Source organism: Alternaria atra (genome assembly GCF_907166805.1).
Source record: "Alternaria atra isolate CS162 genome assembly, contig: 28, whole genome shotgun sequence".
NCBI lineage: Eukaryota > Fungi > Ascomycota > Dothideomycetes > Pleosporales > Pleosporaceae > Alternaria > Alternaria atra.
Window position 1 is genome coordinate 1,163,593 of NW_025091326.1, and position 12,100 is coordinate 1,175,692.

Genomic DNA, 12,100 nt, shown 5'->3' on the forward strand with positions numbered 1-12,100 from the left:
GACGTGTCAAACCTAAATTTCCGCCTTTTTCTTGTCTTCTGCCTGGGGCAGCAAAAAGTGAGGCTGAGACTTGTACGTTCCCTTCTAGATGCATGCAGATACGAGGTCTGTTGAGGTCCTTCATGCTGCGCCCCCCGCTTCTCGTCTCGAAGCACCATGCTCGCTTACCGCGAATCGGTTATCTGGCTCATCTGACGTTCCATGATGAATGCACTCAAGGATGGAGGATTGCAAATGCAGGTATGCGTTGTAAATCCAAGATTTACGTTGCGCTAGGTTGTGCGATGGACGGGTGTCCGGTGTAGAGAGGGCAACTTTCTGCCTCACGATGCGGCTTTCTGCGCGCGCATTACTCACTAATGAGATTCCTGTCGTCCGTAGCTCTTGGTACGTTATGACGCCAACGCATTGTCTTGACGATACGTGCATTCGATTAGTTCGCTATGAAGTCCCGGAAGGATGCTCTGGAATACCGCCCATGGGTCATTCCTTCATGCACACTAGTTGGGATGATCCACGCGTGCGAACCCAAGAACCAAAGCCTAGGCTCGGAGTGCGCGATGGTGGATCCTTCGAAAGTGATTCTGTGGAGGTTGGGGAGATAAGATTAGATTGGGGAAGAGAGAGGGGAACTGAGGCTCTGTAGAGGTGGGGTCGAGCGTGTTGGGGCTAGTCTCAATGAAATGATGTCACAGGGGAGGAGAGAAGGGGCGGACGAGCTTGCTTTCTATATGCTTCACTCTACCGCACGCTTCTTGCGTCTCTCTACTAATGATTCTAATTCATGCTAGCTAGAGAATAGAGGCGTCTTCTTTGTGTCTCTACGTTGGAGATAGATGTCTAGTTCACGATGTGCGATCTGTGGTCTCAATCTCTCTTGCAGCCAACTTGATCAAAGTCTAAGGATCAAGGCCGTAACGTCCACTTCCCGACAGAAGTAAGCAAGTCCAGAAACCATGCATTGGGAGGAATACATCACTCTGCTTATATATCCTTCTTGCCTTACACGAACCAGTAGAAGCTCACTTTCGAGGGGTTCGTTGTATTTCGTCGCGCTTCCTAGTTGTCTCCCACATTCAGGGTCTTTCCTGCCAAAGTCATGTATTTCAGGCTCGATCGCGCGATATGCAAATGTTGAGCGAGCTTAACCTGGGCTTAGCGTATAAAATAGAGAAATTGATTGCTCGAGGAAGGAAGAACGATAGTTTCCTCCTATACAGATATGTGACTCGATGAGTAGTTGCCAAGATTCTCGAGTCGTGTGGGCTTTTCTTCTATGTGACGTTTTATATTGAAATCGTTGGGAAGACATTCTTAACAGCTGTTAAAGCGCATGGTTAAACTCACGTATGCTACATGGGAGTTGGGAGCACTGACCTCAATTCCTAATACTACAGTCCATATGGTGAATGTCCATTTTCTGCAGAGATCGTGGCCCGATTCCCTACCGCTACCACTATCCGAGCTCTCCCACGAGCGTTTACTGGACCGTAGATATGGGTGCCTTGACCGTGCTATCATCGGAATATTTATTTCTAGAATTCTCTCCCTCTCCGATTCTCTACTTCTCTACACCTTGACTGAATCTATTCGACTCGATCTCGACTGTCCCTCGAACTGCATCAATCTTGAGCAACGGTGAAAATGAAGACTACCGTTCCAAACATTCTCGCTATCATCCTTGTTTGGGCGACGGCTGTCTTCGCTCTAGCCACGGTCCGCAATGATCTGCAGCCACTTGTAGCTCGTGGTATGCTCTCAACTACAGCACATGCAAACACCTTGAGCTAACCATCTTTAGGTCTCGACTCAGCCCACAGCATCACTGCTCGTGACCAAGACTCCGCCAATGTCGACGAGCTTCTAGACATCAACCGCAGCCAAGACGTTCCGCGAGTTATACCTGACCAGACTGTCGACGCGGACATTCCATATGAGACCTTCCCCGCTTCCGGAAACTCCACTGACATCCATACCCTCGGAGGAGATGGCGCCAACTGTAGAGGTAGCTCGCAGTGCAAATATTGCAGGGCGAGTCTTGACCAAATCCTTGAGACTCTTCACAAGGTTCGTAAGTACATGTAACACTCTTTCCGTCGTCCCCTTATCATGAGTGCTCTCACTGAAACTACCATTCCTAGCCGATGAAGTCACATTCAACAATGACGAGAAGATTGCGTGCCAAGTGTGCAATCATCTATACTTCCAGGGCATGTGTATCTTCGCCCGAAACCTTCATATGTCGATCAACGCAAAGGATGTCAAAAAAATAGTTCAGCGACTCAGAGACCATACGTGCGGACGTAAGTCAGACTTGTCTTTTCGATGCTGATAACTTGAAGCTGACGATTCTTAGGATGCGGAAGCGTTCCCATTCGTGAGGGCGCAAGTCTCGAACAAGGTATGATCACGGCCAACTACATGAACCGGGCTTGTGCCGGAGAAGGACATGAGCGGGCTAGGGGTTGCCCGAAACGCGAGGAGTGGGTTCCAATCCCCTTCTGAACGTGCCTTGTGGACACTGGACACCAAAGTGGTGTTCGGAGAATTGCAGCACTTGTTGGCTTCACTAGCATGATGGCATCGGGTTTTCGTTGTCGAGCAAAGTGAGAGTACACGTCTGGCTGTTCTTAGAGGTTCATGTAAAATCACCCATCAGAATCAAAAAGGCAAAAAAGGCTGCACAATTGATCGTTATAAACTCTCGTCTTCGTGGTACTCAGTATAAGCCGTGAACATAAGTATAGTGACCAAGGGTCATTACTGTCCTAGAAGAACTCACAGCTCGTCCTTGTATACCTCCTCGCTTCCCTCCTGCATCTCTTCTTCGTCGTCTTGCTCAACATCGTGCTCCTTTTCTTTACCCATTCCTGCACTATCATTATCCTTGTTCTTCGTCGTCTTCTTCGTTTTCTCAGTATCCTGATCTTCGGTATCGATGATGCCTCTAAACTCCCTGCCTCTTGGTGTATCTACGAGATCCAATTTCCACCCTTTCTTGCCAGCCAGCTTCTTCAGATTGCCTTTCAAAGTCTCGACATCCTTGGGGTCGGCAATGTTGAGCTTCTTCATCTCTTCCTTGGACATCTGCTTACCATCGCTGCTCGCTACAGTGCCGATGAATGTTTCCTTGCCTCCTCCGACAACAACTGACTTCTCGATCACCTTGCCTTCGCTTCCAACAAACATCTTCGCGCCGACTTCGATGCCACCGATGATGATGCGCTTTGTAGAGCCCTCGAGGCCGTCGGCGAGATCGCGAAGCGGGTTCGTGTTTGCATCGTCGGCTGTATTGTGCGCAGCGATGAGACGTTCAGCTGCGGCCATCTTGGCCGACACTTGTGCCTGCGTCCATGCGTCGACTTCAGACTCGGGGATAACGGGCTCACAGGTTATGGGATGCGCAAGGTTCTCTTGCGGTGGGGTGAAGGCAATATCGTGGCAGAGGCGGGGCGTATCGACGATCATGAGGTAGGAGCAGGTGCTTGTTTCCTTAATCATAGCAATTCTGTCGGCAGACTGCGGGTTGCAGTGGAACTGGTAGATATGTCAGCATCGTGCAGTATAGGACGATGAGCGTGCAAATGCATACCTGTACGTCTATCTTGCGCGGTTTGCCTGTCAAGTCGCATTCGGTACCGTCGGATAGCCGCTGGACCATGTATCTGTTCGACCCCTTGGTCTCTAGTCTTGAGATCTCCAGACCCTTCTCTTCCTCATCGCTTATGTCACCCTCATCATCAAAAGCCTCCTTGCTGCCCTGTTCATTCCCAAGCGTTTTCTGCGTGCCCGTTTTCTTGCTCTTCTCCTCTTTCGGGTATTTCCCCAGTACAAAGCTGTGTACGCTCGTATCCTCTACAGGTGGGTAGTGGGGGACTCCTCGACTCTGTGGCAACTGGTGGAACTGTTTGACTTCATCCTTGTAGCAGAAGCTATAACTCCACCACCCGCTCACATAGTATATGCAGTTACCCTTCATGCCTTCGAGCAACTCCCATCCACGGTCTGCTGCCCGTATGAGCTCCTTCTCCTCCTCGGCTTTGGCTTCCTCAGCCGATGTGGTGTCATTCTGTGGTATCTCTTCAGGTATTACGGGTATGCTGCAAAGGTACCGCTGGCCATGCAGCACTACTGCTTCGTATGTTTGCTCGAGCGTATCGTCTACGGACGGTGTGTTCGCTGCCGGCTTATCGCGCTTCGAGAGTTCCTGCGTCTCTTGCGAACCCGGTGTTGCAGAGCTCGAGCTGGGTGATCTGTGTGAGAGAAGAAACGTCGCATCGTTCTCGGTGACGAAAGTGTCCGGCCATAAAACCTCATACTGAGCGTTCTGTCAGCGAGTGATGATGCTATTCGCGTGTGCAGCGCATCGTACCTGTGGGAAAGCGAGCAAATCGTCAAAGACGCTGAATGCGTGCTGGTTTGCCAGTGCTATGCGCAGCACCGCCGGAAGTGCCCATAATCCCCTCATTTTCGTCAAGGGGCGCTACGATTTGCGGAGTGAATTGGTGGCATGCGACGTGGAGCTGATTGCGGAGTTCTTGTAATCCTGGTTGGAGCCAGATGTCACTTCCGCGAAGCTAAACCGTATTCGGCAAGATTAATGAGGGACACGCGCTTCCACGATGTGAGAGGATATGCGCAGGACGCGCGAAAATATACTTTCAGCATTGCGTGTAGTATATAGTCCTGAAACCTACTTGTTGAGTCCGTATTGCAGGTATTGCAACGAACTACGAGAACCGGTTAAATCAAAACTTGGACGTTTGATTTCACAATACGACTACCACGACCACGTTGTCTTCTTTCATCAAAATCCCCTACTTTCTGCACTGAATTTATGTCTTGTGTTACAAGATGCGATCATATCGATTGGTACCTACAGCCTGTAGTATGTGTCAAGTTCGCGATGATGTCACATGTAGGCCCATTCTATCTATGCTTGTCACACATTCGACCTTGAATTAAATGGAATGTCTACTGGTTGGAGGCCTGAGTCGTCTCTAACATGACGCGGGGCAGTACGCGCAGCTGTGGCTGTGTCTTCCGACCGGTTAGTTCGCTGCCCTGCCCTTCAGTCCCGCGCGTGGGAAACTTAGATGACCATGCTTCAGCCTACGATTCTCTACCTACAGATAGCGACTTGAGCTCGAGCTGAAGAAGACATGTTTCTCTCTCCAAACAGTGCGCGACGAGAGCCTATTGAAGCAGCGTATCCTGGGGGTCCACTTCGACACAACCAGATCAGAGTTGTGAAGCTACCGCCTGGCAGATGGACCGACCCGATCATCTGCGAGTTGACATATGTCGATATCGAGGTCGCTCGTTACCAAGCACTATCTTACGTATGGGGCTCACCGCGGGTCACCCGGCCAATTCGACTCAACGGCCAAATCTATCCAGTAACGGTGAACCTACGGAGTGCACTGAGACATCTACGGGAGAAGTACAAGCACGAGTTAGTGCTTTGGATCGATGCGCTGTACGTACTGTAGACTTGCACGTATTCCACGTCGCGTTCTAATCTTGTTGCAACTAGATGTATCAACCAGAAAGATGGCGAAGAAAGGAACCATAAGGTTCAACTGATGGGTCGCATTTATAAGAGTTGTCAGGAATGCATTGTATACCTTGGAGATAATCTAGACGGTTCTATTCCGTCTTCGACTGAACCGCCTCCAGTCTCCGATTTCTACGGCGGAATTTCTCACCAAGGTTGTAAGAACAAATTGAGTCACAAACCAGGCGTATACGATGTCTTCTCGTTCTTCCACGAACTGGATTGGGCAGGCCATCTCGACGGGAAATCAGCCTCTGAGAGTGGCCCAAATGTACCAAAGACAGGTCTGGAATACGAAAAATCCCAGCTTCGATCGCAGCTGTTCGAAGCGTTGAGAAAATTCATGCACGCTCCTTTCACGCCCTGGTGGACTCGAATATGGGTGATACAAGAGGTTACAGCTCCTCTTCGTGTCACGATCACTTACGGTACAATTTCTGCATCTTGGGATATGTTTGCCAATGCCGCAAAGTCATACCTTAGGCACAGCTCTGGATGTTGCAAGTGGGTTATCAAGACTTTGCCGCCAGACCAGGAGAAAGTTGTCACTGACAGCTGCAAGAAGATAAAAATTATTGAAGACCTCCGTATGAGGCAACATCCACTAGACTTGTTGAGTTTATTAAGACAGTTTCGGGATCGGAAAGCATCTGATTCTAGAGACAAAGTGTACGCACTACTCAGCATGGTTCAAACTCCGCGCGACAGAGAACCGCTGATACCAGATTATTCTCTGGCAGAAACAGAAGTTTTTTGTCAAGCGGCACCAGAATCGATTTATACCACAGCATCCCTCTCGATGTTTAGTACAGAGCTCGAGCGAAAATTCAGGAACGATCTGCCTTCGTGGGTTCCAGATTGGGGAGCGCCAGGAGGGTATACATATACTGCACGTGCAGAAGCCATTCGTCTATACGATGCCAGCTTAGAGGAGGCTACTCCTACAACTGTGGTCAGGCCGGTAAACGGTTCGATGTTGAGACTACGAGCTACAAAACTCGAGACTGTGGATGCGCTGGGTGAAGTTATGTTAGGTGACAGTGCATTTTACAGCCGAGAGACGCTTGGTCGGTGATGGTTTCTATGGTCGCACAGTACCCCAACGGTAGAGGCAGAAAAAGAGGGGGTTCCAATGGATTCACTGCGGGAGAAGTTTTTGATGTGTCTATGTGCGGGTGTAATACATATCACCCTCCCTGGAAGACTCGATGGCGGCACACGCAGAGTGCGAGCTTACGATGCAAGTACTTTCGAAGCTTGGGAAAGACACTCGAGGTTGTCGCCATTTAGCGGACCAGGTGACGAAGCTGTCTCAAATGAATCACGTGTATGGACCAAGCTCTGGGAATACTACATGTTATTATGGCCAAAGGACCCTCTCTCACACAGTTCCGATACACTGGGTGGCCGCGACCATGTGCTTCGTTATGGTCTCCAAAGCTGTACTTTAGAGATACGAGAAGCGGCTGACGGCCTCATACGGTATGCCAATAAAACGATCGATCGCGTTAATCAGTATGGCCATAAACTTGACACAAGTTTCATCAAGCGAGTTTACAACCCTGAGGGCTTCCTTTTCGCCTACGGGAAGTTTGATAGGGAGAAGCTATGGCAAGAACTGTTCATTATAGTTCGACAACTGCTCAGAGATCATTATGGTCCAGAAATCGATATACATTGTGACGTGAGGCATCTTATCCCGGATGTTGATAATTCGATCAATATAGCGACGCTCTTACGGCGCTTGATCATCGTCGGCAATTCTATTGGATTAGGGCCTGCAGGAACGGCTGTTGGTGACGAGGTTTTCCTTTTGAGCGGTGGGAAGACACCATTTGTCTTACGTCGGCATGAGGATACCAACAAAACGACCTCAGGACCGAAATATAAGATTATCGGCGACTGCTATGTGCAGGAGTGGATGGACGGGGACGCAGAACGTCTTGCATCGTGTGAGTGGATGGACATAACGCTTGTATAATATATTCAACAGTGCTGAAGTCTTCGCATTGGATTGATACTGTCAATGTGAAGATTCTGTAAGCATATGGGCCCTGTACCGTGATAGATCGTTGTTTACTGTAGCTGTATGTGTGACGCTGACGCTGACGCTACGTAGGAGTATGGAAATTTGTCGCGATTAGGTAAAAGGAAGCATCTGGAATTGCGTTCACAAACAACGTTACGGTAAAGCTTCTCTTTCACCCTGTCGCGACGATGAAAGATAGCCACTATGCCCTGTTAGATCGTGGCTCCACTTAGTAAGGGTTAGTCCCAAGCATGACGTTACTGACGACGCGAAATTTGCGCGAAGAAACGTGATCTTGCTGCCTTACATGCAGGAAGTAGGAGGTGCCCCACTTTTGGAGGCGCCCAGCCAATAGCGGGGTGCGCGCGGGCCGCCCCAAAGTCTCACAACTCGCGACACCTCGAGTCTGCTTCCATTCACTTTCGACGTTCGTGTTAGGTGTCTGCTTGGTTCTGCTAGCAAGGTGTGTCTTCGTCTCAATTGCAATCGCATAGCTGAGATGGATGCCGACGTGTTCGCGCTGACATATTGCCGTAGAGCCTGTTCCTAGGGCAACCCTTCGCATCGTCCTCTCTTCCATACCCGTACGCGCACTCCGTCAAGGCAAACGTCTGCCTCCCTTTGTCTACGTATACATCTCGCAATCTCCGCGACTGCGTCGCTGTATTATACACGCGTTGTCATTCGATCGAAGCCGATTTGCCTCCATTCCATTCTACATAAGTTGATCGGCATAGAGACGGAGGCCTAGAAAAAGAAAGTCAAGGAGCTACATAGGCTTAAAAGGGTCCCTGATCAACCCTGGTTTAAGTGAAGTTCTGTTCAGAGTGATTAATAAAGACTCGGTGGAGGACGGTCGTACTACAAAGAAGCGTGCATTCCCGACTCTCGGCTGCCTGCGGTATCGAAGAGATATTGATACGTCCCATTAGGTTGGCGCACGTAGCAGAGTTTTGGTGTCGGTTCTACTTGTGTCTTCGTCCAGAATTCACTTCACACGACGAACTGCGCAACTCATTCATTGAGCGCACTGTCCTAATCGTGCCTACGTTGCCCAAGTGATCACTCACTCTACTATCAGCGCAACTACCACCAGCTCGCACTAAACCCACCTCGACACATATCACAAACCCCCGCAATCGGCTGCCTATCTTGTATAAAACCCTAGAACCCGCCCTTCAACCACCCGCTCGACAACTTCTGTCGCCTCCATAGCTTTCACGGCCGCGCCTCTCGCCTGGTCTCAGACCACTTTCAACGAGACCTCACCCATACGCTCTGAAGTATCCGCCTGACAATCAACATGGACGCTGAACCGTCTCAGCAGACACAGCCTGCTACGCAACAAGTCCTGGATCCGCGGCGATTAGGCAGGAACAATTCTGGTCTTAACGATGGTGATATTGCCGACGTTCTAGTCATCCTCCACCCAGCCACTCCCACAGCTATTCGGATCGTCGAACAGACAGCGCAAACCCGACCTGAGCATGTGCTCTTCCGCAACTCACTCGATTCCATGAGTAGTTCAATCACCGATGTTGAGGAGCAGGAGACTTTCATCATCAACGCCCCCGAAGGACGGCAAGGTGGCAGTTCGCGCGCTGGCGCAGACCTAGCCCTACGCATGTCGTCTGCGAAGAGGCTGAAGTTTAAGCCGCTCGGATTCATATTCGGACGCAACCACCAGAGCGCTGATGTCATCTTCGGTCAGGACTCCGGCAAGAGGATAAGCAACCAGCACTTCCGCATATATCTCAACGCGGATGGTCTTCTCATGCTCGATGACATGTCGACTAACGGCACCATAGTTGACGATTCGCTTCTGAAGTGCAAGGACCCACGCTTCAGCAAGATGCGGATGCTCAGCTCGGGATCAATCATCTGTATCCAAAACTCCAACGATGCAGAGATGATCAAATTTATCGTGCGTGTACCTTCTCGCGTCAACTACATGGACCGCTTCCGCGAAAACCTGCGCAACTTCATCACGGAGTGCCAACCAGACTTTGGGGACGCACAGGGCAAGGCCGTTCAGCGAATCACTAAACAGTATGGCGGACCATCGATGAAGTGGGATGGTGGTGAGACCTATAACATTGTCGGTATGTATTCCCTCATGACATAATTGATGCTTGCTAACTCTTCTCAGGTCAGATTGGTAAAGGCGCCTTTGCGACCGTTTACCAACTTGCTGAAAAGATGACTGGAAAGCTTCTCGCTGCCAAAGAGTTGGAAAAGCGCCGGTTCATGAAGAATGGTATGCTAGACAAGAAGATCGACAATGAGATGAAGATTATGCAAGATCTACGGCACCCGAACATCGTCGAGTTCGTTGAATACCACGACCAGGGTGATTATCTTTACATCATCATGGAGTTCGTACGGCAAGGCGATCTACAAGGCTACCTCAACCAGTATGGATCCATGAAGGAGCATGTTGCGAGGTTGATGGCCCAGCAAATCCTGAGCGCACTCAGTTATCTTCACCGCGCGAAAATCACTCATCGCGATATCAAGCCTGACAACATCCTGATCTCCGATCTGGACCCTTTCACAGTCAAGCTATCAGATTTCGGACTCTCCAAAGTTGTCAAACACGAGGAGACCTTCCTCAAAACCTTCTGCGGGACTCTGTTGTACTGCGCTCCAGAAGTATTTCCTGATTTCAACGGCCAATCGAAAGGCACCAAGCGCCGGCGCGGCGCCAAAACATACCACTCGTATAGCTCTTCTGTGGATATATGGTCCTTTGGTGGTGTGCTCTGGTACGCTCTATGCGGCGAGCCTCCGTTCAAGGGTATCGCAGATGCTACCGGCGAAGCTATGTTCAACAATATCATGCGCACTCCTCTCGACCCGACACCGCTGCACAAGGCAGGTGTGTCCGCCGCTTGCATCGATCTTCTGACGCGCATGCTACAGACAGACCCTGCAGCCCGTCCCACCGATCGCGACTGTCTTAACCACCCTTGGCTCAAGGACGGCGCACAGTTTCTCGCTGACCCGACTCTTCAGTCCATTGCGGAAGAAGAGGAGCCTGAAGAAGCAGAGCAGCAACTATCGCAGCTCAGTATCCAGGAGGAGGAGATCCCCGAGTCGGACGAAGAAGGCGACATCCTATCTGATGACGAGCTCATGGCTTTTGTCACAGAGCGTCAACCGAAACGAGTTCGTGCCGATCCTTTGTACCCTCGCAATCAGACGCGAGACCACGAGGACTCCAGCATCGAGCCTTCGTTTACTTCCTCACATCTCGTGAATGACGAGAGCTTCCAACTCATTCCAACACCCAGGCAGCCTCGTTTGTTCGGTGAGATTGGACAGTCTGCTTTGCAGAGCTCGGGAGTCTTGAGCGCTCATGCCAACGATGCGCTTTCGCAGGATGGATCTGTTCGCCTGGTTCAGAACGATGGAGCAGGCAACACTAGTCACACTGCCGGTGAGGCGGAGTTCCAGGGTCCTTTTACTGCGCCTGCGCAGCTAGAGCGCGGCTTCTCTTCGCCTAGCCTCCTTGGTGCTGAGTCTTTGGTACGAGATCTCAATATGACCTCGCCGTATTCACCAGTATCTAGGACGCAGAGTCCGGTGATGCCAGCGACGCCCAAGACGCCGGAAGTCGTTCAACACAGCTCCCTGGATCAGTCGTCCAAGGACTTTAGTCAAGTCAGCGAGCCTACTCCGAGAGCACGACCTTCCGGAATGAACCGGCAGATTAATCTCCCTTTGACTGCTTCCTATTACTACGATCCGAAGGACCCGACTACGCATAATCTGGAGTATGCTTCTAGAGTAAGCGGGTTCGACTTTGTGTCCAACAGTCGCGATGCTACGAGTAATACATCCGCATATCCCGACACGACAGCAGCATCGGAGGCAAGTGCGCTATCAACAACATCGAGCATTGCGGCAGCACCATCTTCAGCGGTAGCAATTCCTTCAGTTCCTGTGGAAATCGACATCCGTCCACCGCCACGGCGGCTGGGTAAGCTCATCGCAACTCCCGATTCATTTGCGCCCAACCTTGTTCTCAACATTGATCAGAGCAAAACTTCCTGGGGCCGCTTGGGCAACAATACGATCGTATACGAGCACAGAGGTGATACACGCGTTCCCAAAACGGCTTTCATTGTGTTCTTCTATTCGCCTGGTGGTCAAGCACAAGAGACTGTAGAGGAACTATCGCAACAGGGCAAAGATTGGACCACCTTGGAGAACCTGAACGTTGGTATCTGGACTTGCGCAACACACGGTATCTCGATCAATGGCAAACACCTGAAGCAGAAGGATGATAAGGGTCGTGCTCTTTTCGGACATCTACATACTGGCGATATCGTACAGGTATACCACGATGCCCGCGGAACTGAGTGCCTCAAGTTTCGTTGCGAGTTCTACGCCGGAGCTGGCAAGGAGCCACGACCGGCAGGCAACAGCTTCGGCACACTGATCGGTAATAGGCTCGAACAGTAGGTCTGTCTTCGCCAATGGAGAATCGGCATAACATCCTTCATGCATCA

At 50.6% G+C, this 12,100-nt stretch overlaps 3 protein-coding genes across 3 annotated transcripts; 2 read left to right on the top strand and 1 right to left on the bottom strand.

Moving 5' to 3' along the window:
* Nucleotides 1–1,644: 1,644 nt before the first annotated feature.
* Nucleotides 1,645–2,505, top strand: ALTATR162_LOCUS7436 (uncharacterized protein; the record flags this gene model as incomplete). The annotated part of the gene is made up of 4 exons (XM_043315064.1): nt 1,645–1,747; nt 1,802–2,071; nt 2,142–2,303; nt 2,357–2,505. 4 exons carry the CDS (start codon nt 1,645–1,647, stop codon nt 2,503–2,505), a joined length of 684 nt encoding a protein of 227 aa, XP_043170999.1.
* Nucleotides 2,506–2,778: 273 nt separating this feature from the next.
* On the bottom strand, nt 2,779–4,468 carry ALTATR162_LOCUS7437 (uncharacterized protein; the record flags this gene model as incomplete). The annotated part of the gene is made up of 3 exons (XM_043315065.1): nt 2,779–3,537; nt 3,593–4,318; nt 4,373–4,468. The coding sequence occupies 3 exons, from the start codon at nt 4,466–4,468 to the stop codon at nt 2,779–2,781; spliced, it is 1,581 nt and encodes a 526-aa protein (XP_043171000.1).
* Nucleotides 4,469–8,889: 4,421 nt separating this feature from the next.
* Nucleotides 8,890–12,053, top strand: ALTATR162_LOCUS7438 (uncharacterized protein; the record flags this gene model as incomplete). The annotated part of the gene is made up of 2 exons (XM_043315066.1): nt 8,890–9,688; nt 9,736–12,053. 2 exons carry the CDS (start codon nt 8,890–8,892, stop codon nt 12,051–12,053), a joined length of 3,117 nt encoding a protein of 1,038 aa, XP_043171001.1.
* Between the last annotated feature and the right edge of the window lie 47 nt (nt 12,054–12,100).